General features: G+C 45.0%; 1 protein-coding gene across 3 annotated transcripts in view; it reads left to right on the top strand.

Moving 5' to 3' along the window:
* NLN (neurolysin) overlaps nucleotides 1–26,980 on the top strand; it is an 80,298-nt gene that overhangs the window by 25,216 nt on the left and 28,102 nt on the right. For all 3 annotated transcript variants that reach the window (XM_084800753.1, XM_084800752.1, XM_084800751.1), the window contains exons 2-8: nucleotides 5,430–5,689; nucleotides 9,129–9,277; nucleotides 14,963–15,070; nucleotides 16,718–16,820; nucleotides 17,367–17,527; nucleotides 22,572–22,707; nucleotides 25,132–25,498. In XM_084800753.1, the coding sequence (XP_084656879.1) occupies nucleotides 5,430–5,689; nucleotides 9,129–9,277; nucleotides 14,963–15,070; nucleotides 16,718–16,820; nucleotides 17,367–17,527; nucleotides 22,572–22,707; nucleotides 25,132–25,498 (1,284 nt within the window). The remainder of the gene's footprint in view (nucleotides 1–5,429; nucleotides 5,690–9,128; nucleotides 9,278–14,962; nucleotides 15,071–16,717; nucleotides 16,821–17,366; nucleotides 17,528–22,571; nucleotides 22,708–25,131; nucleotides 25,499–26,980) is intronic.

The raw sequence follows: 26,980 nt of genomic DNA on the forward strand, positions 1-26,980 counted from the left end.
ACTGGCAGGTAACATTTCAGGACTGGGCTGTCCATGGGACCTGCCTGATAGGTGGAAATGCTGTCAACACTGTCCTGTGTGGTCCGCACTCACCACAGTTAACACTTGCAGTGTGCTTGGTACAGCTAGGGCGCTAAACTGTCCCTTTTACTTGTCGATGAAGGGAGATGGGGTTGCTGTTGTTTCTTGGTTTTACCAATCCCAGCTCACTTCACATGTATAATGAGCACTGTGTGAGGTGGGTGTTTGTCAGGGGGAAAACGTGAAATAAGATGTTTGAGAAACTCCCCGTGTGGTTTATGGTACAAAACAACAGTATAGTAACTGAGGAAGTTGACCGTAGCAATTTCACTATCTATAATGAATGGCTCGGATGAAAGACAGCAGAAAGCTAGGCAGTGGTGCATGCCTTTAATCCTAGCACTTGGGGGGAGCATAGCTTGGTCTTTGCCAGCTTGTGCAGACTCTGAGAAGGTATAAATAGTCGCCCAGAAAGAGAGAGGAGTCGCTTTGAGATGCTCCTGGAGAGAAATGCTCTGGAGAATGTTCCTGCTGCTGCTGTTTGCTGTTTATCTGGCCTTCTGGAATCCTCATGATGAAGAGGGGAATCGACCCAAGGAACTGAGTCTAAAAACGTCTACTTCCCCTGTCTCTCCTACCAAGGGCTGGTGGGTTGGAAGGGAGGTAGAGGCATTAAGGAACCCCAAGTGAAGAAGGTTTTTAAGAAATAAAAGCCTACACATGTCCCCTGCCCCCCCCCCAAACTGCAACCTGGTGACCTTTCCAGAAGACCTATCCATCTTCCCTCCTTTGCCTGAGCACTTCTTGGTTTTATGGACACAGGGGATCTTAGTCTTCACACGTGCACCTTCCTGTCAGTCACCCTGCGGTACTCTATTATTTCCTGGTTAGACAGTTCACACATATTTTAAAGTTCTGTGAAGAAAAGGAGACAATGAAGAATGACAGAAGAGCAGAAGGAAAAATGTCTTAAGTTAAATGATGATTTGTCTGGATTGCGGTTTTCAAATAACTGCACCTAGTAACTCCCGTAGAGCAAGACAGGCTCCTGCTTTCAACTTCCGAGCGACCCGGACAGAGCGCTAAAGTCCTCACCCGATTCTCGAAAGAGCAGACACCGTTTCCAGAATGGCACAAGCTGTGCTGTTTCCACTAGGAGCGCCTCTCAGAGGCTGCAAAGGTGCTGAAGGGCAGAGCAAACCACCAGGCTGGCATCCAAAACATTGAAAGAGTTTGAAAATGTAACATAAGGAGAGAGACAGATAGGATATTGAAGTGAAGGCAGCAGAGATGACTCGGAGGGGTAACACTCGGCTGGTCAGATGCTTAAAGTATTAGGAAACTACCATCTCTGTTGCCTTCCTTTGCAACAATAATTATAAATCCTGAAAGATATTAAGATAAGATCCAACGTAAGGGACAGGAGAGATGGGTGGCTCAGAAGTTAAGAGCACTGGCTGCTTGGCTATTCTTCCAGAGGACCTGGGTTCAATTCCCAGCAATCCCTTGGCAGCTCACAACTGTCTGTAACTCCTGTTCCAGGGGAATCCAAAATCCTCGCACAGACTAAATAAGTTATTAAATAATACTAATACTAATAAATTAAAATGTAAAAATCCAAGGTAAGAAAAGGACTATCTGGCCAATGAGATGGTTCAGCAAGTAAACGCTCTAAGTACAAGCCTGACCAAATTCAATCCCAGAATCCAAGTAAGAGTCTGCGTACAGTAGTGAGCATCTGTAATCCAGTACTTCTGTGGAGAGATCAGACAGAGGTTAGAGGACAATTTAAAATTCCTTCTTTCTATTGTTGCAATTTTTTTTTAAATGTATCACAGTTTCATATGAGCGCAGGTGCCCTGAGAGACCAGGGATCAGAGGGGTGGGGTCTCCTGGAGCTGGAGTTACAGGCAGCTGTGAGCCACCTGCCGCGATGCTGGGACTTAAACACGGGTCCTTTGGAAGAGCAGTAAGTGCTCTTAACTGCTGAGCCATCTCTTCTGCCCCACCCACTGAACTGCTTATAGTCAAATGTCTTTGAGTTTTTACTGTCACCCCTAACACTAACCCTAACCTTAACTGTCACATCACTACCACCATTTGCCTGTACTATTAATTGTACCAAGACTAAAGTTTCTTTTCTCTGTCCTATCCATGCTTTATATCCCATTTCTCCTAGAGCCATGGGGACATTGTGTTCTCTATCTTTTAATTGATTGAACATTTTTTATTCCAAGTAATTTTTTTTTAATTCTTTTTGAAATATCAGAGTGCAGATCATCTCCATGGCTTCTGCTCTGAGACAAGGCTTTCAGGCCTGTAGGAGGAATGGGTTGTTATTTCTCACTCTTCTCTTTGCATATGCTGTAAACCACACTTTTTTTAAAAACCACACTTTTTTCAGCTTTATTGTTATGGTTTTTCTAAAGTATGTGTATATTTGTGTCGCTGAGGTGGAGGGATGTGCATCTGAGTGTGATACCCACAAAATCCAGAACATGGTGTCAGGTCCCTTAGAGCTGGAGTTACAGGCAGACATGATCTGCCCGGCATGGATCTTCTGTAGGAGCCATAGGCGTGCTTAGCTGCCGAGCCTAAACTACATCTTTGATTTCCATTGTTAATTTTTTTTTTAAGGAATGAGAATTTAATATGAATTCAGAGGCCTTCTGAATTTTTAATTTTTTTAGCCAGTTTTTTACATTGGCCAGTTTTCGTTTCTGGTGTTTCAATAGCTGCCTTTTAAAATGTTTTTAAAACATTTTCTTTATCTCAGGGGGAACAAAACCTAGATTCTTTATACATTTAATTAGATAAATATTTAAATTATGCTTTAATACATTTGAGCATGTTTTGGAACAGTCTTAATTTCATTCTACTGATAGAGGGCCAACCTGAGTGAGCCTCAGCCAGTTTCACATAAGAAGTATTGTGGTGAGAAGGTGAGGTCAGTGTGCGGGTCTCTCCTGTCCTCCTGTGTAGCTCGTCTATGTTGGCCCTTTCGGCCTCTTGCTCTCCCTGCTTTCCTAGCCACGTCTGTGGAGAGCCACCTGCCTGCTCGCTCACCTTCTCTACCTCCTCAGTCTCACACTCCAGCACTCCCTGTTCACAGCTCTGGCCAAAGCCGTGAACCGCATCCCCTCAGCCACCTCCCACTGGCTCCTGCCATCTACACGTGTGACTGTTGCACACTCACTCCCACTGGCTCCTGCCATCTACACGTGTGACTGTTGCACACTCACTCCCACTGGCTCCTGCCATCTACACGTGTGACTGTTGCACACTCACTTCCTGTCTCATTCATGGCTTCCCTCCCTCAGCCCCAGCTTGGCCTGGTTTTCCTTTTTTACCTCACTGAGGTGTGAAGGTAGAGCCTTGTATTCTCCTCGTCCCAGCCCAGCCAGCCCTGTAAGTGCGGTTGCCGTTACTGTCAAGGAGTTTGACTTTGATGCCACCGCAGAAGTAACACGTTCATGACTTGCTCTCTGTCTTTCCCCACAAGTCTCTTGCTGTGTTCTCTCAGAACCCAAGCATTTCCCTTGAGTCTTTCTGTTGCTTGCTCCATACCAGTATTGTCTCTACCTCTGCAAGTTTCCATCACTCCAGCTCACCCGTTTTCTAACTCAGTGTCACCTAGTCACTTGGAGAAATAGATGAATTTTCTTGAGATAGAGCGCTTTTTTCATCTCTCACTCAATGCAAACCTATCAGCGCTCTTTGCCTTCTGAGTAAGTTTGAGGCAGTGACAGAGCCCTCCTGCTTCCAAACTCTAGCCCTGCAGAAAAGACAAAAACAACCCAACAGACCAGCAACGCCACAGAACAAGGTTGAGTTTTTCTAACAATTCCCCAGGCTCCGCACCGGTTACTTCCCACACGGTCTTTGGCCTTCGGATAGTTTGACGTGTTCAGTGTTCTTCCAGAACACTGGTGCTTCACACACTCTCCCAGACTAGAGCAGGTGTCGCCTCTGTGGTCACCTGTCCACCTGTCCTAGTGCTCACCACGAAGCAGTGTAGTTTATTTGTCCCTGTGCTTTTCCTCCTGTTAGACATCAGGAGCCTGCTCAGATGGTCAGATGGACACCCCTCGCTGTCCCTCACAGAGGCTGCACGTATGTAGCCTGTGTTCTGTTGGACAGATGACCTTAAACGTGTGAGCTAGCCTCTGAGCCTCTGTCACCCGACCTCACCGACTCTCCAAAGGCTAGTCCTGGATCTTGTGAGATAAATTAAGCTGAGCTTAGTGGCTAGGGGTGGGTTCTAGGCCCATGCCGCCTGCTCTCTAGTCTCGGCTCTCACCGGATGGCGGGCTGTGCGGCCTCAGCTCTAGTGCTGTCTTCAGTAGAAGGAGACTCACCACAGGATGTGGCTGTGAGGGGCTGCTGAAAGTCTTGAATTTTACCACATGGAAAATATTTCGATCTGTGCCTAAACATTGACTGCGCACCTGTTACCCAGTAAACACAACATCTTTTTTATTTCTAAGTTGTAAAACTGGGGCAAGGGTTGAAGTTGGGGAGAAGAGACAGAGTCATACAAGCAAAGTGTCAATATTTTTTCTTGGACTATCTAAGGAAATAAGGACTGGTCTCTCTATTGACAATTTTTTTTTCTTTTATCACAATGTGATATCTATAGCAGAGACAAAATACTATTTTTATTTACATAAAATAAAGGAGGAGATTGATATCCATCATGACAAGAGAATATTTGTAATTTTCTTTAGCAAAACTATAATTTTAAAAAAATCTGTGCATACTGTAGATAGAAACTAGCACAAAAAAGATTAGTGGTTTTTGGTTTTGGTTTTTCAAGACAGGGTTTCTCTGTGTTGCCTTGGCTGTCCTGGACTCCCTTTGTAGACCAGGCTGGCCTTGAACTTAGCGATCTGCCTGCTTCTGCCTCACAAGTGCTGGGATTAAAGGCATGCGCCACCACACCTGGTGAAAAGATTAGTTTTTAAAGGACAAGTGTTATCTATCTGACAGCTTCTTCTTTATGATTTCATATATTCAAGTCCATGTTTGAATAGTAAAAATTCCATTAAAGTGATAATTATGTAAGAAAATAAATAATAAGTAACATTTTTACTCATTTTTTTTTTCCTTTAAGAAAGGGTTGTTTTGGGGAGGGGGGCTTTTTGTTTTGGGTTTTTTGGTTTTGGTTTGGATTGGTTTGGTTTGGTTTGGTCCTAGACTCACTTTGTAGACCAAGCTGGCCTCAAACTCACAGAGATCACCCTGCCTCTGCCTCCTGAGTGCTGGGATAGCAGGCATGTGCCACCACACCCGGCTTGAAAAGCTCTTGCTTGGTATCAGATTGCATTATGTGTTTATATTTTAGCTTCTGGCCCACAGAAGTCCCTAATTTCTGTTCTTTTTTTTTTCCCCCCTCCAATTTATTTTAGAGCTGGTGCTTCAGGAATCCTTCTCAGAATGACATTGGGAAGGGAGGTGGCGTCTCCTCTTCAGGCTGTGTCTTCCTACACCGCCACTGGCAGGAACGTTCTAAGATGGGACCTTTCTCCAGAGCAGATAAAGACCAGGACAGAGGAGCTCATCTCACAGATGAAGCAGGTGTACGACGCCGTGGGGACAATCGACCTAAAGGAAGTAACTTACGAGAACTGCTTGCAGGTGCTGGCTGACGTGGAAGTGAAATACATAGGTGGGTGAAGACACGAGGGAATCACTGTTTCATTTTTGTGGAATTCACAGCCGTTTGGCCTTTTTTTTTTTTTTTTTTTTTTTTTTTTTTGGTCTGAACAGTCAATTATTCAGTTTTACAAGAAATTACTCTTACATGGGGTGATTACTGCTTAGAGCTAAGTGACGTAGGTCTGTGAGCCTCGTTAGATGCTGCACTGCATGTGCTCTCCTTAAAACCCCGCTTGCTACACATCAGAGCTGCTGAGAGCCTCCTGCCCTTGCCTGGAAATTCATTCCAAAGAAGTAGCAAAGGTGGGGCTGGAGAGATGGCTCAGAGGTGAAGCACTCGCTGCTCTTCCAAAGGTCATGAGTTCAAACCCAGCAACCACATGATGGCTCACAACCATCTGTAAAGAGATCTGGGGCCCTCCTCTGATGTGCAGGCATTGCATACAGGCAGAACATGTTACATACAGACAGAACACTGTATACATAGTAAATAAATAAATATTTTTAAAAAAGAAAGAAAGAAAGAGAACAAGGCAAGATTCTTACATAAATTAACATATAAATGTGACTGTTTTCATACCAAAGTCTGAGAAACCAGCCTTAAATGTCAGCCGATACAGAATCAGAGTGTGGAAGAATTAGAGACAGAGTTTGGTAGTTAGATAAATGATGAAATTCTATCCGCATGAGTCTATGTAGCCACTGAAATCATCGTTATAAACAGTATATAAGAGCGTAGGAGAAGCATGCAGAAGGAACCTGGGAGCCATTGGGAGCCTGGGGCAGAGGACTGTGGGTGTTTAAAGGCAGCTACTGCTGTGTAGTAAGTACAAAGCTAGCTGGGGCTACAGACCAAGACCAACAAACCGCACATGGAGGGAAACTGTTAATGGCGTTATTTCTACTGTGATTCTCCAGGGAAGCAGAGCCACTGGGGTATATGCGTGCTTTAGAGAGATTTCTCCCTGGAGCTGGCTCACACAAGCATGGAAGACAGCAAGTCTAAACCGTGCAGGGTGGGCCTGCAGTCCCACAACCCTGCTGTGTGACACATAAAGGCAGTCAGTCTACCAGAGAATTCTGCCTTGTTTCTTGTGCTGTCAGGCCCTCAGTTGGTTGCATGGGGCTACTCGCCTGTGGAGGCCAGTGAACTCCACTTCCCTAGCTTAAGTGCCAGTGTCAGCCAGAAGTGCCCCAAGCCAGCTCGTAAAGCCGCTCATCACCGCGATTAGTGTCCAGGGTGCGATGCCTACAGTTGAGTTTTCTTCACTCGTTTCTCCGTCTTCGCTTGTGTAACTTAAACACATCCTCAGGCTTATACAAGACTCACTCAGCTTACCTCTAAGGATCAGACATATTTCTATAGGGTAAGTATGACTAAACAACCTTAGCTGGGAGTCCACGCTGCACTAAAAATACATTTTTAAAAAGCTGGATGTCATAAGCATTTGTATGTGTTCTAGAAGTTGAAAGGCGGTCCAGATCGAGCGCAGCTCTCGTGACTGGTCCTTCTGCCCTTAGCCCCTTGCCATCCCCTGGTCACCAGCGTTTGCTACCCTACACACCACTGTCATAAGGACTTGGGGATTCTCTCTTCCCTCTGAGTTTGCTTTCATATCTGTTCCCACTACAAGCCTCCCCTCTCCGCTTAGTGGCTACTGTCTTCTCAGGTCTTACTGTAAACTGCGGAGTGAAGGATCAGCCTGGTCCATTTGCAGGTCACGGGGATGGGGACAGTCCCTGTTACGCGGGGCATTTCCAGCAGCAGAGGTTTGTTCTTGGCTGAGATTCTCATTTCTTCTTCAGTTACTCTCCTTAGCTGGCTACTGTGCCAGCCTGTCTGCGTCTGACTGGGAAGAGAGAAAACAGTGAGGGCAGGAGGAGGCACAAAGTCATTTAAAAACGGTTCCCTTGAGTCCTGGGTTTCCCCAGTAATGAATATTTTAAACATATATAGAAGTTTGTGGTATCTATTCTTGCTCTTCATAAATTTACCTTTAACCAGTAAGCCTCTGAGGGATCGGACTTCTCAAAACTAAGTCCCCCTTGCCTGCCTGTTCTGGGGTGCACGCTGCAGTGGTTGTGCGGCTCCTTCGTTCAGTGTCTGGCTGGGCACAGACAGCGTTGTTTACAGCTTGGCAGGGAAAATGTCTGCTTCCAAGTTAGTGTGGGGAAGGAAGGAAGGAAGGAAATGGCCCTCGGAGTGTTGTTCAGGGTTCTGTCTAGTTCCGGGCTCCTGCACGGTGTGTTGTTGACCATTTAGGTCCTTGAGAAACTTTCGTAGCGTTTTAGTAAGCCGAAACTGTAACTGTGTTATTACCCATAGTTCTAAAGCAGTGCTCTATGCGTGACCATTTTAATCTGTGTGACGTTTTCCCTAAGTCGAGTGCTACAACATAATTACAGAACCTGATTTTTTAAACAAATGTATATTGTGGAGTTGGGGGAATGGTTCAGTGGTAGGAATTATGCATTTATTCTGCAGTTTCTGACATGATTTCCGTAGCTTTACTGGTTGCAATGATTTAAGAAGACCTTCGTGAGTATGGCATTTTACCTGAGCTATTTCTTACTGAGTAAAGGAAATCTACTCTGTATCGCTTGTGTCACTTTTTCTAGTTTATAAAACAGGCAAAACTCTAATCGTAAACCCAAACATGGTGTTGTATGCCTGTATTGTAAACACATAGGAGGCAGAAACTGGAGAGTTCCAGGCCGGCCTGGGCTATAGAGTGAGACTGTGTAATGAGACAGTAGATGTATTCCTTGTCACAGCGCAGCCACAGCCACCACTGAAAGCTCTATAGTGACAGTTACTTCCCTCTAATATCAGGGATTTGTGTCCAATTAAAGACTATGAAAACCCCAGGGCTAACTGCAACATGTGAAGATTAGAGCAGACCATTGCCACTGTCACTTAACAGGTGCAGCCACAGTACCTGGCTGCTGCTTACTGGACAGATCTGGAATTTCATGTTTATGTGATCCGTGCACTCCGGTGTGGTCTGTAATTGAGATGGACTCTGCAAGGAGTCTATAGGAGGGGAAATGATTAAGAACTTTTTTACACAAACTCCTTCCTGCTGCATTGATTGGCTTGTTTTGTAAATATCCGGTATCCCCGCCGGGTCCCCTGCTTTCGGTCTCTTATTTTTGACAACACACTAGGCCCTTCCTCTTCTAGAGTCACTCTCCACAGCGTACCACCTTGCGGCCTAGCCCTTGGGAGCTGCTGCCCTCTGACCCAGTATCCCTCTCACTGACCCACAGGCTCTGCCATCCGTTCTTACGCACCAGGTCCCCGCCTCTCCAGATCCTAGGACACCTACATCCTCACAATTCAGTCGGTCAGTTATGCCCTGAGTGTACTTTGATAAGGGCCGAGTGCGTGGCCTTACTGTTAGCCTGACAAGTCCTGTGCTACCCACCGGCTCTTCTTCTATCCACAGTGGAGAGAACCATGCTGGACTTCCCTCAGCACGTGTCACCTGACAGAGAAGTGCGGGCTGCCAGCACAGAAGCAGACAAAAGGCTCTCTCGATTTGACATCGAGATGAGCATGAGAGAAGATGTATTTCAGAGAATTGTCCGTTTACAAGTAAGTAATAAATTACAAGTAACAGAGCCCTTGAAAAGGACTAAGAGAAAACCTGGGGCTGAAGAGAAAGCTCAGCAGGGCGAGTGTTTGCTGCTCCTGCAGAGGACTCATGTTTGATTCCAAGCGCTCACACTGAGTGGCTCACAGGCTGCCTTAGCCCCAGCGCCAGGGGATCCAAACCCTCTTCCGGCCTCTGTGTCATGTCTACTAGCTTGCCCATAGGCAGGTGCACACAAACACATTTTTTAAAATTAAGAACCTGGGCGCTGAGTGTAGTTCATCATAGAGCACATGTATGTATATGCTGGGCCCTGGCTTTAACCTTTACTACTAAAAGAGTAAAAAGTACTTGAAAATCCTAGAGTTCTTTTCCAGCAGTTATAGTAATTGGCACTGTAGAGTAATTTCCTGTGGTTTTTTTTTTTATATCAATCAGGTTTGTGTTGTGTTCTTAATTGCATTCACTCAGAATTAAAGACTCCATATAGAAAGGTGCACATCCACAGAAGCTTTTTTGTTTTGTTTTTTGAGACAGGGTTTCTCTGTGTAGCCTTGGCTGTCCTGGACTCACTTTGTAGACCAAACTGGCCTCCAACTCATCTGCCTCCTGAGTACTAGGATTAAAGGTGTGTGCCACCACCCTGGCCAGAATGTAAGCCTTTTAAAGCTATCATGAACTTGTTAGCTCAATGGAAAAACCTCTTAGACTTTTCACACTGTTGCAAAGTTTATAGTAGACCAAGTCAATTATTAGATGCCTGAGGATCTTGTGGTTGAACTGTAGTATTGATAATAAGCTGCTGATAGCAGAGCCTTTCTCCCTCTGATCTCCCTAACGTTTCCAGGACTCGCAGACATCCCAGTGATGAGTGTTCTAGGGGAATCTGCCCGGGATGCCATTGATGTCTTAATTACTAGTGCACAGTTGCCTCCTGGCATTGTGAGCATGCCTTTCTTCAAATTCTTACTTTCCTGATGTTTTCCAGGATTCCCATAAAATTACTGAAATTTCACATTTGTGCTTTATCTTGCATGTTCCTTTCTGCAAAACCAGAAATATAAAAAACTGGTTTTTTTAATGGCAAGAGTTGAAATAAGGTTTTCTTTCTTTCTTTCTTTTTGTTTTTGTTTTTGTTTTGTTCCTGTAAGGTTAAAAGGGAAGGAAGGAACAGAGGAAGGGCCCTTATGCAGTGTTATGAGACAGAGAACCTCCCAAATGCCATCTACTCCTGGACATAGGACTGCTGTTAGACCAGTGGGACTCCATTGGACAAAACTAATTTTCTTTCTTTCTTTCTTTCTTTTTTTTTATTTTGTTGGTTGGGTTTTTTTGTTTTTGTTTTTTCAAGGCAGGGTTTCTCTGTGTAGCCTTGGCTGTCTTGGACTCACTTTGTTAGACCAGGCTGGCCTCGAACTCACGGAGATCCTCCTGCCTCTGCCTCCTGAGCATTGGGATAAAAGGCGTGCGCCACCACTCCCGGCTCATTCATTTTTCTTCTGTGAGTGGCGCTCTCCTGGAGATGGCTTCTGGGTTAGAGATGGAGGTGTGTAGATTCATTCCCCCTGCAGTGCTAGGACTCCATGTGTGCCAGATTGCTTAGTTCTGCCTGTAGCCGGCTCTTCCCGGCAGCCTTGGCTTTTAGCCTCTTGAGTATCCTCTACTCCTTTTTGTTTCTGCTTGAAAGTCTTGTCTTCCTTTTTGGCCTGCTTTTGGGGCTGTTTCAGTTTCTGTTTTCTATTTTTTGTTTTTTGCCACCTTCACAGCCCAGTATGGCACCTGCAGCCCCTTCTCCAGACCCTGACCCTAAGCCTAATTTTAAAACTATGTCTAGTCTTCTCATCATAACCAGTACTTTTACAGCTTACAATTCTGTTGGGCCTTGAACAGCTCGGGAACTCAGATGTAAAGCACCAGCAGGTCTACCCTGGCTTGGTGCCCTTGCTTTCATTTCTTGTGCCTCTCTTGTCTAAGTACCCTTTTTGTTCTTAATGCTAACATTGTCTGTTAGTAGATTGTTTTGCTTTACATATGGCTTAGAGGTCTTGGAAGCTCTTTGTTTATTTCCTTTAAATAAGGAGGGACATGAAAAATGCCACGTGGAACATACACTATATTCTCTTACAGTTCCTCCCAAAGAATGTGCCCCACACAGTGTGTGTGTGCTCTCGGGGGCCTCGTAGGACTGGTGAGCACTTGGCCCAGCCTGTGGAGGAGCTGTGGTGCCACGTTGTGTCAGCGGTTGTCAGGCAGGTTGTTGTGCCCAGCAGCCCAGGAAGTCAGGCCTTGGCCTGAGGTTATCTTCCTTAGATCTCTCATTAGCACAGTCAATATCATGGGGATGGAGGGGGAATAAAAAATGCAAATAGAACAAATAAGCAAGTTCTGTCTCTATTTTAGTATGTGCAGTAGACCCCAGTAACACATGCTGCTGTCTCTCAGTATTAGCAAATCCATTTCATGAGTCCATTTCTTAGCATTCAGAGTTCTTTCAGCATTATAATATCTTCTTTGTTACATTTTTTTTTTTAAATCAAGCCAGGTGTGGTGGCTCATGCCTTTAATCCCAGCACTTAGGAGGCAGAGGCATGAGAGTTTGAGCCAGCCAGGTCTACAAAGAAAGTCCAGGACAGCCAGGGTTCTGTGTAACAGAGAAACCCTGTCTCAAAATACAAAACAAAAACAAACAACCAAAAAAAAAAAATCAAACTAGGCACGGTGGCTCACAACTTCAATCCCAGTACTCAGAAAACAAAGGTAGTTAGAGGAGGAGGAGGAAGAAGAGGAGGAGGAGAAGAAAAAACAACAACTAGATACATGAAACTCTTGTGAAAAAGAAATTGTGGGCTAAGGGACCAAAAGTTTGGAGGAATTTTTTAAAAAGAACAATTAAGTTGCTGAATGTGGTGGCACTTGAAGTTAATGCCAGCTCTCAGGAGGCAGAGGACACTGATCTCTGTGACTTTGAGGCCAGCCTGGTCTACAGAGTTAGTTCTAGGACAGCCACAGCTACATAGTGAGGCTCTGTCTCAAAATAAAACCTTATTTTTATTATGAGGTTTTAAAGAGTTATAGTGGATTAAGAATGATGACGAAATAATAAGGAAAAATCAATAAACTAAACATTTGAAGAACTTTTCATGTTTGACATCTGTGTGGTCTTGAGGAAAATCTTAAATTTGACCTCAGTTTTCTTTACAAGCATGTGAGATGTGAAACACAAACATGCATAAAGTGCTGAGTTAGGGGAAGTAAGTCTCGTCTGCACAGGTAAAGATCAGGGTGCCCAGCATCAGATCATCTGAATTAGACACCTTTGAAGAAGAGAGGCCTTGCCTGAGGAGACCCGTGAGGTCTGAGGGCCACAGTCCTTGTTCACAGAAGAAGTTGAAGTCCATCAGAACAGGCTAGCGCAGTGGTTCTCAACCTGTGGGTCGAGATCCTTTGGGGGTTGAATGATCCTTTCAGAGGAGTCACATACCAATCAGATGCTTACATTTCAGTTCGTAATAGTAGCAGAATTGCAGTTATGAAGTAGCAATGAAAGTAATGTTATGATTGGGGGTCACCACAACGTGAAGGACTATATTAAGGGGTGGCAGTGTCAGGAAGGTTGAGAGCGTTGTCTCTTTGCATTTAGCAGATTCTCATGTGAGAACTCTGACTCACTGGGCATTACAGAGAACATAATACTGTAAGAGACGGTGGCACAGCAGTGGGGTTAGCAAGTGCACTTCAGGAGCGCCTCAGTCTTCCACAGGCCTGTGGAGACTTCCTGAGACTTCAGCCTCTGTGTAGAGGGTCTGATTACTGAGTCGAGTTTTGTTCAATGTCATTTTTTTGGCAAGTGAAGTATCTCAGTATGCTAATTGGCTTAATTAGACTCAATTCAAAGTTCGTTTTTCTCAGGATATTCTTCTACCTATTTGTACTTGTCTCGTTCATTTTGAGAATACGTGGTTTTAATTTTGGTGTAGACTGAATGCTACACTGAGAGTGTCTCCCTGCAGATGTGGGAGTGTAGCCCTACTGTGAGAACCCGCATCAAGCGCAGCCATGGAGTAGCTATGAATGCCCCTTACACCAGCTGATAGGACCAGGTGTGTGCCTTAGCTCCTCAAGGCCAGCTCTCTGCTGTGGACCTCAACTCCTAGGTTCTTAGCAATAATCCCAGCTCTGGCCAGGTCCTGCTCACCACACACATGGTTGCGGCCTCTATGCTTCCCCACCCCGACTCAGCCTCACAGTTGCAGTGTCATTCTAGCCAGAGACTCCTGTTGCCAGGCTCACACTTCAGGACAGACTTCCTGGCGCTGTTGAAATGACATCCGCATCAACATTGTGACTTGAACTGCTCACCGTCCCTGTGGGAGCCAGTCCATAGCCGAATGGTCCCCCCAGACACTCTGGGTTTCTTCCCATCGCGGACACCTGCTGCTGCTAGGATCCTAGTAAGTGCCACAGCCAGTCAGGAGAGTTCCAGCTGCAGTCAAGCCCACGAAGTCACAACTCCGCAGAGACGCACAGGGAGCTTACAGTGTCCTTCCCCTCTGCTGAGACTCCACTCAGGAAACGCTGAGTAATGTTGGGGGTGCTTTAGTTCTGTGGCAGCGATTGTTCCTTGGTGGCCGATGTGAGGTACTGTTTCTGTTCCGAGTGGTGGCGCTTGAAACGCAACTCTGTTTACCTGCCTGTTGCCAGCCATCTCAAATGCCGCTCCTAAAACTGAATGCCATTCATTAAAAGCCTAATCAGCTGGGAATTTGGACACCGCTCAGAGGTGGACAGCCCTAGTCTTTCATGGAGAAAATCTCCAACTGACAGGAGGTCTGTCAGTTCCAGTGACAGAAGGCTGTCATTGTCGCTCAGCCAAAGTGAGTCCTTTGTACCTGCTGAGTCTGTCTGGAGTCACACTTTCTCCCAGGGACCCTGAGCTCACCAGCCCTTAGATACACTCCACACATCCTGGGACTTGCTTTGGATTTTTTGATTTTTATTGTGGCTGGAGAAATTTTCCAGCTTCTTCCAGGGTCTTCTGTTCTTTGGAGGCTAGCAGTTTTCCTTCTGTTTTTGTGGGGTGCTGACTCATTTTCCCCAGATAGTTAGGCATATGCAGCCTGCTGCAGTTCCTTGATCTCCCTTGCCAAGTGACAGGAAGGCGTTTTTGAAGTATTGGAGCCGCTTGCTTGGGTTTTATCCAGCTGCCCTTGTTTGGTATTTTGGCAACAGAGTCCTAGCCAGCATTTGTGCAGAATTCGCCCCATTGTTTCTCTTCCTGCAGCTCAAGTGGAACCAGGTTAACAAATGACAGAAAATTAAATCCAGATGATTTGCAGTAAGAACTGTGTTATGAAAAAAGAGCATTGGTCATACAGCTGCTCAGAATGAGAGGATGCAAATGGGTCCGTTATCTCACACCTTCCAGGGCTCGGCACTCTCAGTTCTGAGGCAGGGCGAGGCTGTGCTGCATAGCTTTTGATTTATTTGATATTTCTGTTTTAAATTAGCAGAAGCTCACCAAAGCATAAAAGAAATTAGGTCTTCAGTAGGGCCTGCTGCATAATCACCTGTGTTTCATGGCCCCACAGAGATGGTGCCTGTATCGCACTGGCTTTGGCCTGGGAGCTGATTGTTTGCCTGTGCACTGTTAACGCCAGAACCCACTGACACATGCTTGTTAATTTCAGGAAACTTGCGACTTGGAGAAGATAAAGCCTGAGGCCAGGCGATACTTGGAAAAGTCAATTAAAATGGGGAAAAGGAATGGTTTGCATCTTTCAGAGCAAGTGAGAAATGTGAGTTTATCTTTCTTTTTACTATTTTATTAATAAGTTTTAGTCTTTGACAGTTTCATATATGTATAAGCTGCATTCTACCTACTCTAACACACACATCTCCATCTGCCCCCTTCCTTTTCTTATTGAGGAGAAAGAGAACAAAATGCAACAAGAACAAACAAATAGGCAGAGAGGAGTTTTCTTAGAATAATCTATGATAAAAATCCATTTACAACATGTTTCATATTTGGCGTTTTTACTTTTCTTTTTTAAAGGATTTATTTTAACCTTTAATCATGTGTATGTGTGTGTGTGTGCTGATACCCACAGGGCCCGGGCAAGCGCTCCTGGTTCCCTGGAGCTACAATTACAGAAACGACTGTGAGCTGCCCAGTGGGATGCTGGGAACTGAACAAGGGTCCTCTGGAAGAGCTGCATGCACTCTTCAACCACTAAGCCAGCTCTTTAGGATAGGATGTCCTGTGATTAATATATAATAATATATATAATCCCTCACAGGAAGAGAGATTAACCACTGAAAATCACAGCTCAAACACTCTCTTGTGGAAGGCGAATCAAGTCTTCCAGGCTCTGTGATAAACTCAGCTGTTTAATTAGCCTCATTCTCCTTGGACAGGAAATACAGCCCGTGATTTATTTCCAGGTCATTCACATAGACTGCAAACTGGAAATAAGTTTGACAGATATCCAAACCAAATTTTATTTGGTAACTGATGTCATCCTGGCAGATAGTACGGAAGGTGGCATGGGATGTCACATCTTTCTATCACCTGAGTGTCCTTTGATCGCTTGTTTCCTGGTCATTCTAACTGGACAGCTGATGTTACTCTCTTGACTTTTTGACTTCCTGGTCCACCCTCCACTCTTGGGTACATGAAAAGTAGTAACTGAGCTATAATTGGTTTCAGCAAACAGAATCTCATTTAAGAAACTTAAGACATCTTGTCAGAAAATTTTAGAGGTAGAGACAGCTTTGTGTGTTTGGTCTCTGGCCACCTGACTTCCTGTTTCTCTGCTCTGTCTTCTTTTTCAATGTTAGTGTTTACTTAAAAAGAAAAGAAAGAAAAAAGCCTACCAATCTAAATGCTGCCATTGAGACACACATTGGACTCTTGTCTCCGGGTCTCGGTGCCCCACAGTAAATCCTTTACCAAAGTCCCACTTTACTTGGTGTCAGGTAGACTTCATTATCCAACGCTTGCAGCAGAATGAGGCTGTATTGCATTTTTCCTGTGCTCCTCTGTCATCCCCTGGGCCTCCTACCCAGGACTTTTCTGGAATTGTTAGGAGTACAGATGTGGGCTATTGGAAACAGTCATTCCTGCAGGAAGATGCTGTGGTGACCTAGTGACACTGAGGACACAATCCTGCAATGGTCACTTTCAGGTCTTCTGAACTATGTGACTGTTCTAGAGTGGGGAAGTGAGGATGAGGAAGTGGGGGTGCAGCAAAGTGTGTTTAGGCACCAGTAGACGGACAGACGGACAGCAGCTGCCTCACAGAGTGTTTCTAAGAAAGGACTTCTGAGATAAGACAGAGTTTGACTTCACATAAGATTGAAACATGTTAGCTGATAGAAATGAAAATGAAAGGTTGTTTGTTTGCATTGTTAATGTCCCGTCTGTCTGTCTTCCCTCCCCTCAGGAAATCAAATCAATGAAGAAAAGAATGAGTGAGCTGTGCATCGACTTCAACAAAAACCTCAATGAGGATGATACTTCCCTTGTATTTTCCAAGGCTGAACTTGGTAAAATTTTGCCGTTTTGCTAGAATGAATTCTATCACCTCACATGTTCCAACCTAAGTTAAAATTCAAAGAATTACTTTAAAATTTGTCCAATATCACAGCTGGAGAGATGGTCACTGGTTAAGAGCACCAGATGGGCTTGCCGAGGACCTAGGTTTGATTCCCAGCACCCACGTGGCTAATCTTTCCTGGGAACTTACACTTGTGTTTGTTTAACAGCTTTTCTGCCTCCCATGTCTCCCACAGTGTAAGCGATTCCCTTACTCTGGGAGTCTCTTCTCCCCACTTTGGCTTAATTTTGCCCGTTCTCCATGAAAATACCATCTGCACAGGTGCGACAAAACATTTTCCTCTTTCAAATTGTCATTTCCTGAGCCACCTGGCCCATCGCAACACAACTCAAATGAGATCATATAATTATCCTCCTCCCCACCCACACCCACCCCCACCCCCACCCCCGGGTGTCAGTTTTCCACAGCCGATCCCTCGGGCCACCTGAGGAAGCCAGATGAGTGGGGATTGATGTGCGAGGACATCTTTTTGCAGGTGCTCTTCCTGATGACTTCATTGACAGTTTAGAAAGAACAGATGACGACAGGTACAAAGTTACCTTAAAGTACCCCCACTACTTTCCCGTCATGAAGAAATGCTGTGTCCCCGAAACACGGAGGAAGATGGAGATGGCTTTTCATACGCGGTGCAGACAGGTACCGTCAATGTCTTTATTTTCATCTTAACTGAAGATATTAGGGAAAGGGTGCGTTTTGTTTGCCAGCAAAGTCAGCTCAGCGGCCGACAGTCCCATTGGCAGGCGGACTGCATTTACTAATTCCACATACCTACAGGACTTTTAGCTTTTTCAGTTCCTGGTTGTCAGTTTCCTGGGTGTGCCACAAGCAAGACTGCTATAGTAAAACTAGGGCAGATGAGAACAAACAAGTTGCATCCCTTTCCTGAATTGGAAGGCCAGAGCTGGTAAGGAAGGTGGTTACCTTCCTTAACAGGTAACCACCCAGGTAGGTTCTAGAAATTACTATTACTCAGCCTGTGGGGAAGAACGGAGAGAGTATAGACCACACATCTTTAAAAACTTGTCTCAGAAAAGTTATAAAACAAAACAACAACAAGAAACAACTACAAATAGCATCCATCAGCACAGACTGTGTGGTCATCTCTAGTCACAAGGGAAGCTGCGATACATAGTCTCCAGTTGTCGGGCTCCGCTCAAACAGCAAGCTCTCTGCTTGCCGTGCAGTCACCCTATCTGAGTGTCTCACGATGTCGCAGCCTAGGAAAGGAAAGACAGCTAATCAGCCCTCTCACTCGGTCCACACCCAGAGCTGGGATAGGAACAGAATAATCACACGGATGAACGGACAGACGATGGGAGGAAAAAAGCCAAGCCAAAGCAGGTGTGGTAGTGCACGGCCTTAATCCCAGCAGACGCAGGTGGCTCCCTGTGAGGCAGAGTCCAGCCTGCTATGTATGCCAAGCGCCGTGACAACCAAGGATACATGGTAGGGCCCTATCTAAAAAAAAAAAAAAAAACAAAAGAGGAGGAACAGAAACATGGTAGATTTATAGACATTTTCAAAAATCACTTGGCAAGAAGTCCTTTACCAGTTGTATTCCATGCCCCCTGCATTTGCATACAGGGAGTTCTTTCTTGACTATTTTCCCTCGTGGCCACGTCTCGGGACTGCTAGGCAGACTCCTACTGTTTGAAATACAAGGGCTAGGAACCAAATAGCTGCAGTATTTTGCATGTCCTTGATATAAAACATCTTCAAAAACTTAGCTTCTCATATGTTAACCTCTAGGCAGTTAAAACAGCTGCACCCAAAAACTGCGTTTGTTTACAGTTCTTGCCAAGTCTTATTAACTGATTCATTTCTACATTTGTTCCTCTGTCTAAAAGGCTTTGCTTTGGGGCCTTTTGGAAAAGGTAAGCTTTTGCAAGGGAAAATAAATAAAAAAAAGTAAGCAGTGCTCTCCAGTCAGGTCTCTGTAGTTGAGCAGTAGCTAAGAGACCGTGGGAGTGCAGCACAGCTGGCTTCTCCGCAGTCTGAATCCACGGGGCAGGGCCCTCGTCTTCCATCGTCCCTTCTTTGCATTCTTGTCTCATAAAGTAGCAAGTTCTTTGAGCCTGTCTCTCTCCTGTAAATTTTTCTAAAAGTAGCAGTTAGTGACAAAGACTATTATTTTTCCCAAGCAATTCCTCTAAGACCTAGTAACTATAGGGCATTTCTTCAAAGTTATGGCAAGCAACAGCTGCAGCAAATATTACCCATAGCGTTTTTTATATATATATATATATATATATATATGATTGCTTTCTGCTTCTGTGCTTTTTTCACTTTTGTTACAGCAACATTTTACATCAGTCCCCATATTCCATAGAATCTTTACAGAGCCAGTCAAAAGCATAGAAAGTCAAGCTATAATGTGAATTTGAGGCTAGCCTGTGCTATACAATGAGCCCTTGTAGCAGGGCGTGGTAGCTCATGCCTTTAATCTGGGAAGGCAGAGGCAGGTGGATCTTTGTGAGTTTGAGACCAGCATGGTCTGCAAAGTGAATCTAAGACAGCCAAGGCTACACAGAGAAACCCTGTGTCACGGGGAGCGGGGGATTAGGGGGAAGCCATTGTCTAAGAAATCAAAACAAGCTGAGACAGGCAAGTTCCTATGAATTTCAGGCTAGCCTAGGTTACATTGTATGCCACATCTTAACACTCCCCAGACACACACACACACACACACACGAATGAAAACACAGCTTTGGGGCAATGGCTTGGTGGGCAAAAAGGTCCTAGCTGTGCAAGCATGATGACCCACACAAAAACAGCTGCAGAGGCACACGTGTGATCCCAGCAGTCTTACGGTGAGATGGGAGGCTGATGCAGGAGAATCACCTGGAAGCTCATGGACCAGTTAGCCAGGTATGCAGGGCAGCAGTAGAAACAGGAGAGACCCTGCCTCAACAGAGTGGAGGCCAGAGCCTGGATTCAGAGAGTTGTCCTCAGCCGCCACAAACATTCTTCGGTGTGCACATATTACTTACCACATACACACAAGTAAATTATTTAAAATTTTGTATATAAACAAAAAGAAATTGGTTCATAAATAATTTGCTAACTTGATTGTTGGGATTAATAATTTCTTTGACATTATACGAATTACTTTTCCAGAGCTGAAGAGATGTCTCAGTACTCAGGAACAGTTACTGTGGTAGCAGAGGACCCAGATTTGGTTCTCAGCATCCACATGGTATCTCACAACCCTAAGTTAATCCAGCACCAGGAAATCTGATGACCCATTGGGACCCCTCAAGCACCAGGCACAGATACAATGCACATAAATATGCAAGCAAAACACTCATACATAAAAATAAAATACTTTTTGTTTGTTTGTTTGTTTTTCGAGACAGGGTTTCTCTGTGTAGACTTGGCTGTCCTGGACTCACTTGTAGACCAGGCTGGCCTCGAACTCACAAATATCCACCTGCCTCTGCCTCCCAAGTGCTGGGATTAAAGGCATGTGCCACCATACTTGACTACACTTTTTAAAAAATTACTTTTTTTTTCTATTTTAAAGATTTATTTATTTATTGCCAGGCACTTGGGAAGCAGAGGCAGGTGGATCTCTGTGAGTTCAAAGCCAGCCTGGTCTACAAAGTGAGTTCCAGGACACCCAGAGCTGTTACAAACAAAACAAAACAAAAAAACAAAAAAAAGATTTATTTATGTATTATGTATACTGTGTTCTGCCTGCATGTACACCTGCACATCAGACTAGGACACCAGATCTCACTATAAATGGCTATGAGCCACCGTGTGGTTGCTGGGAATTGAACTCAAGACCTTTGGAAAAATAGCCAGTGCTCCTCTCCTCTAAGCTATTTCTCCAGCCCTACTTTTTTCTTTTAAAGTAAATTTTCTATGATTCTGAAGCTATCACTTGGGGTAGTGAGTTCCAGGCGTGTCAGGGCTACATTTTTTGCTTCTCAAAAAGAAGCAAAACAGATAAGTGTGCATGCATGCGTGTGTGCATTGTTTCAGAATATTTTGGTACCAAATAGAAAATATGTTGAGGAAAAGCCTATAAAAACTATTTTAAATGTAAAATACCATAGTATGTTCTTCTATTTCTGCTATTTAAACAAATACTATAGGCTAGGTAACATAAACAGATTTATTTTTTATGATTTTGAGGGCAGGAAATTCAAGATGCTATGTGCTCACTTGAAAAAAGGAAAGACTTTTAATCACAGGGGAACAGGGCAAAAAGTGCCTAAGGTGGTTTCTTCAGCTCTCTTGTAGGCCACCGATCAGTTAGTGAAGGTAGCGCTAAAAGGTCCCATCTCTTAGGACTGCACAGTACAAATTCGTTTTTAACATACTAGAGGGACCTTCAGACAGTAGCATGTAAATTAAGCTTATGTACAATGTTCTTGAACCATCACCAACACCTGCTCACAGACCTTTTCACAATCTCTCACTGAACCTGCGTTCATCACGAGCTAAGTCCCCATTCGATGCTCTGCTGTCCATGCCTGGAAACTTAGTGGCTGTGAGAAACTCACATGTATCTTGTGACTCACGTTTACTTAGCATAGTGTCATAAAGGCGTACACACTGAAGCGTGTCAGATGCCCTCCCTTTTCAAGGATGAATTGTATGTCGCTGTATAGGTGCACCACATTTTCTTGATCCAGTCTTCTGTCCCTGGGTACTTGTGTTGTTTCCATGGCTTTACTATTGCGTGGCAGTGCTTTGAACACAGGTATCTGGAGATGTCTATTGTGTGTGTGTGCTCTCGGTTCTTTGTTGTTGTTGTTTAGTTTTGTTTTTGTTTCGAGACAGGGTTTCTCTGTGTAGCCCTGACTGTCCTGGACTCGCTCTGTAGACCAGGCTGGCCTTGAACCTGCAGACATCTGCCTGCCTCTGCCTCCGAGTGCTGGGATTAAAGGCGTGCGCCACCACGCCTGGTGTATGTGGAACTAGGGCTCAGACCTCAGGCTTCATAAATGTCAGGCGAGCACTTTTTTTTTTTTTTTTTTTTTTTTTTTTTTTTTTTTGGTTTTTCGAGGCAGGGTTTCTCTGTGTTAGCCTTGACTGTCCTGGACTCACTTTGTAGACCAGGTTGGCCTCGAACTCACAGCGATCCGCCTGCCTCTGCCTCCCGAGTGCTGGGATTAAAGGCATGCGCCACCACGCCCGGCTCAGGCGAGCACTTTATTCTCAGCCCATCTCTGTATAACTTCTGAAGAATCACTGAACATTTTACATTCTCATCAACAATGCACAAGGTTCCAGTTGCTCTGCATCCTTAGCATCTATTGTTTTCCATGTGTGGATATAGAAAAGCAAGGCTAAGTGGTGTGGTTAAGATGGTAAACTTTATGCTGTGTATAATTTGCCACAAACACATCAGAAAATTGTAACTATGAGTATTTGAGTTGTAACTATTATGTAATTGAAAATAGGTGAGAAATCACAGTGGTTCATAAAGCATATTTTTGCTCTGAGTTTACATTCGCCATAGTTTATGAAGAACTTACAGCTGTCTCCAAAGAATAAAATGTCATAAATTATTTCAGGAATAACATACCACATTTTCAAGTTTTCTTGTCGCTGAGATGGAAGCCATGGTTGGGATGGTCTGAGACGACCTCACAGATGCAGGGACTGCTCTTATGATGCTTGGCATCCTCTTGATCGTTTTCTTCTGTTTTTGTTGTCTTGTTACTAGGAAAACACCGCAATTCTGCAACAGCTCCTCCCGCTGCGAGCACAAGTGGCCAGATTGCTGGGCTATAACACCCATGCTGACTTTGTCCTTGAACTGAACACTGCAAAGAGCACAAGCCGTGTGTCAGCCTTCCTAGGTCAGTCCTTTATTTAGGGTCAGTTGGATGCTTTTTCTCTCCTGTACCCTGTACCATCTTACTGCATAGTGTCACCTTAACGCTAGCCTTAGCTGGGCACCATCGTGAACAGCCTGGTTTCAGGAGAAGGGTATTGATCATAAACTCACAGTTCTTATGGCTGCTGGAGTCTTTGTCTCATACGTTGTTAGGGCGTTGACTCTGTGCCTACTACATGACATTTGGTAGGCGTGGACTAATAGACTGTTGGCTCATTGCCTTTACTCACTGCCACTGGGTGTTGGATACTATACTCTGGTGGACTTGTATGAAATAAGCGGAAGAGATGGTATAAAATGAAAGCAACATACATAAACAAAAAATGGCACTTTACTCACCAAAGTCCACTTTTAATACAGAGTGCTTCAAGAGTGCTACCTAATTACTGTAGTCACATTCATTTTAAGTCTTTTTTCATAAAGCTTTTTAAAAACTAGGATTGCCTGGGCCTTGTGGCACATGCCTTTATTCCCAGCATGCAGACAGATCTCTGTGAGTTCAAGGCCAGCCTGATCTGCTTTGTGAGTTCAAGACCAGCCAAAGCTGCATAATGAGACCTTGACTCAGAAAGAAAACAGTAGTGACAGCTAAGGTTTCTGATACAAGATGATGGTTCAGTGAATAAAGGGCCTACTGAGCAAAGAAGAGGGCTGGAAACAAATCCCTACAGTGCTTGTAAAAGCCAGGCAGGCAGGGGCCACCTGGAATCCCTGCGCTGGAGGCAGGGTGTCCTTAGGGCAACCACGTTAGCTAGACAAGTAACAAGCAAGGTTCAGTTGAGAGACTCTGCTTCAATAAATACGGTGTAGTAGAGTGACCGAGGAGATAACAAATGTTACCGCACATGCACAAATGCACCATCCCACACATGTGAGCACACATGCACACAGAGGATACATAGACATGTGCTCTGCCTCCCACTTACTGGGATTAAAGCACACGCTACCACACCTAGCACAAGCTCTTAAATGATATTCAGAGTACTTTTCCCCCTCCAACAACATGTCAGTATATAGCTTTAATAGCCTTTTATTAGTGAATCAAGTTGCAACTGGTTATTAATGGGTTAAAATTTGAGCTTGGTGGCACACACCTGTAATCCAAGCAGTTGGGGCTGACACAGGAAAATGGCATGAATTTGAGGCCAACCTGGGTTATGCAGCAAGTACCAAGTCAGAGAGCCACAGTGTGAGACCCTGGCTCAATAAACCAAAGAAAAAAAATAGGTTAAGAAATCAGCTTTTAGCCTAAAACTCACTCTACTACTTTTTCTCAGTAGTCATGTCATGGTTTCCCTGTATATATGGCAGAGCCATGTATAACTTACAAAGGGTGCTCCGTCAGTGGCATACAACTCATCAAATCCTACAAGTCATTTGTGCATTCAGGAGCCATTTGCTATCACTGCCTTGTTTTAGGAGGTAGAAGGTGACATGCTAAATGGTAGAGGTACAGACACTGTAAGACAGCCTCCTTCCCTGGAGCCTCTGCTTGGTGGAGAGAGCAGAGATGGGAGCAGGTAACTGCTGTGAGGGCTGGTGCTGTCCAGGAGGAGGTTCAGCTCGGGTCTTTCTCAGGTTGGCGGAGAATGCTCTCTGTAGTGGTGACGGCCCACGCTGAAGGTCTCCCCAGCAGCCACCGCATTAACTCAGTTCTGTAAGGTGGCACGCTCTCTGGCTGGCCTTGTGCTGCCTGTCTTCACATGGCCTCCTCAGGCCTAGTGACAACTGTGTTTCTCTGATCTTCCTGAGGTTTTTTCCTCTCTTCACAGTGTTCATTGGATAGCTGCCACCATCCCACACAGACCTTTGCACTGCCTCTAACCTGTGTCCAATACAGACCCGAGCTCATCTTTATCTTAATATAGTTAACAAATTACGAAATGCAATGCACAAAGAAATGCAAAATAGCTTACTCATTTAATCAACTTTTTAAAAAGCAAATAATCAGAATTTGCCTACAGTACGTAAATTGCGGTGGCCATCAGTTTCTCCAGCTAAAATCTAAAGCTGCCACCTCCAAGCCTTCCTCCTCCTTCAGCATGAAAGGCAGGCCAGACCCATGGTCAGCTGTGCAGAGCATTTCTAGAGGATGCTGCCTGCAGGTCGCAGGACTTGTTGTTTTAGGAACACAGCCTTGCTGAGTTCTGGCGACAGGCTTCACCATTGTTACCGTTGGAAGTAAACTGTGGCTGGGTTTGGTGGTATGAAAGACAAGGGGAGAAAGGGTTACCAACTAAACCTCTCTGGAGAGAAAGCCCCGCCCGGTCCAGTGCTCTTTCCTGCTCTGCTGTTTCCCTCTGACTGATCATGTACAAAACCGACAGGACTTGTGAATACGCTTGCTCCCGAGCATGCATCACTAACTTGGCCGTTTCCCTCACAGATGACTTAAGCCAGAAATTAAAACCCTTGGGTGAGGCAGAACGGGAGTTTATTTTGAGCCTGAAGAAGAAGGAGTGTGAAGAGCAGGGTTTGGAATACGACGGGAAAATCAACGCGTGGGACCTACATTACTACATGACCCAGACAGAGGAGCTCCAGTACTCGGTGGACCAGGAGTCCCTCAAGGAGTACTTCCCCATCGAGGTGGTCACCGAGGGCTTGCTAAGCATCTACCAGGAGCTGTTGGGACTTTCATTTGAGCAAGTGGCCGATGCTCATGTGTGGAGTAAGAGCGTTTCACTTTACACTGTGAAGGATAAAAGTACTGGAGAAGTGCTGGGACAGTTCTACCTGGACCTCTATCCAAGGTACTGGATTGGCTGTTAGCAGCAGCCTGACTCCTCCCTTGCACGTTCCCTACATGTGATGGGTAGGTAGGTAGCGCAGGGGTTAAGAGGTAGGCTCTTGCCTGGCTGTGGTGACACACGCCTGTAATCCCAGCACTCAGGAGGCAGAGGCAGGTGGATCCCTGTGAGTCTTGAGGCCAGCCTGGCCTACAGAGCGAGTTCCAGAACAGCCAGGGCTACACAGAGAGAAACTCTGTCTCAGAAAAGGCCCTGAAGCTAGAATGTCCGCCTTCATCCCTTGCTGCTGCTTTGCTGGAAACATGAAAGGGCACTGCTTTGTGGATTATTGTGAAGATTAAATTGGTTCATAACATTCATATCGGCACATAGCTGAGTTCTCTGCAAAAACAAGTGTGTGTGTGTGTGTGTGTGTGTGTGTGTGTGTGTGTGTGTGTGTTTTGCATGTGCCAGGCCAGAGAGGCATCTGAACTAACTCCCAGCCCATATAGTAAGTTTTGAATAAGCATTAGCTAACATCACCATCTACTGTATTTACTTAATTTAAAATTCACCCCAGAGTGTTTGTAACCTAGATAATCTGTCTGCCAGTCAATCCCCTGTCGTCTGTGACTATTCTCGGCCCTCAGTCTTTCTGAGAGCCAGCACAATGTAGAAATAGCAAAATCTTTGCTGTTAATCACATGGAGGCAAATGTTCCGGCAGACTGAGGCTCCTTGAGACGCTCATTCTTCAAAGCCCTTCGCAGGGTCACCTGTGCGTAAGGACTTAATGTCCCAACCACTTAATCATGGATGAAGTTCCAAATATTACTGTTTGAAGTGTGTAACTATCAATTCCACGTATGGCATCGGACACAAATGATTTGGGTCTTTTCCTCCTTGGGCTACTTTCTAAAACAAACCTAACATTTTGTGGTTACCAACAGATTTTACTTAACAAACCAAAAAGAATCATGGCCCTCCCTCCCTCAGCACACTGTAGGTGAGGGATCCACTGGCCGTGGATGCTCAGAGGGAGACTGAACTGTGATCCATTTGGTGGCATAGGTGCCCTTTAGCACCTGGGCTACCCCAGAGCTTTTTGAAAAAGCTCTCCCAGGAAGAGCCAGTGAGAGCTCCATGGGTAAAGGTGCTTGCCACCAAGGCTGACAACATGAGTTTGATTCCCAAGAGCCATCGTGGAAGAAGATAACTGAGTCTTGCAAGTTACACACACACACACACCAGGCACACTTATGTGAGTATTTAAGAGGGTAATCCTTTGGGCCAGCAGGATGAGTTAGTGGGTAAAAGTGCTTACACTCGGGCCTGACAAGCTGAGTTTGATCCCCAAATCCCACAAGGTGGCAGGAGAGGACTGGCTCCTGAGAGGTGTGCTCCAGTCTCCACATAGGAGCCACCCACGTGCACATGCACGCACACGCACATGCACACGAATAGAATTTAAAGCAGGAAGTCTTTGAACAGTACAGTGCCCTACGCC

Source organism: Acomys minous (assembly GCF_964271855.1).
Source record: "Acomys minous genome assembly, chromosome: 11".
Taxonomy (NCBI): Eukaryota; Metazoa; Chordata; class Mammalia; order Rodentia; family Muridae; genus Acomys; species Acomys minous.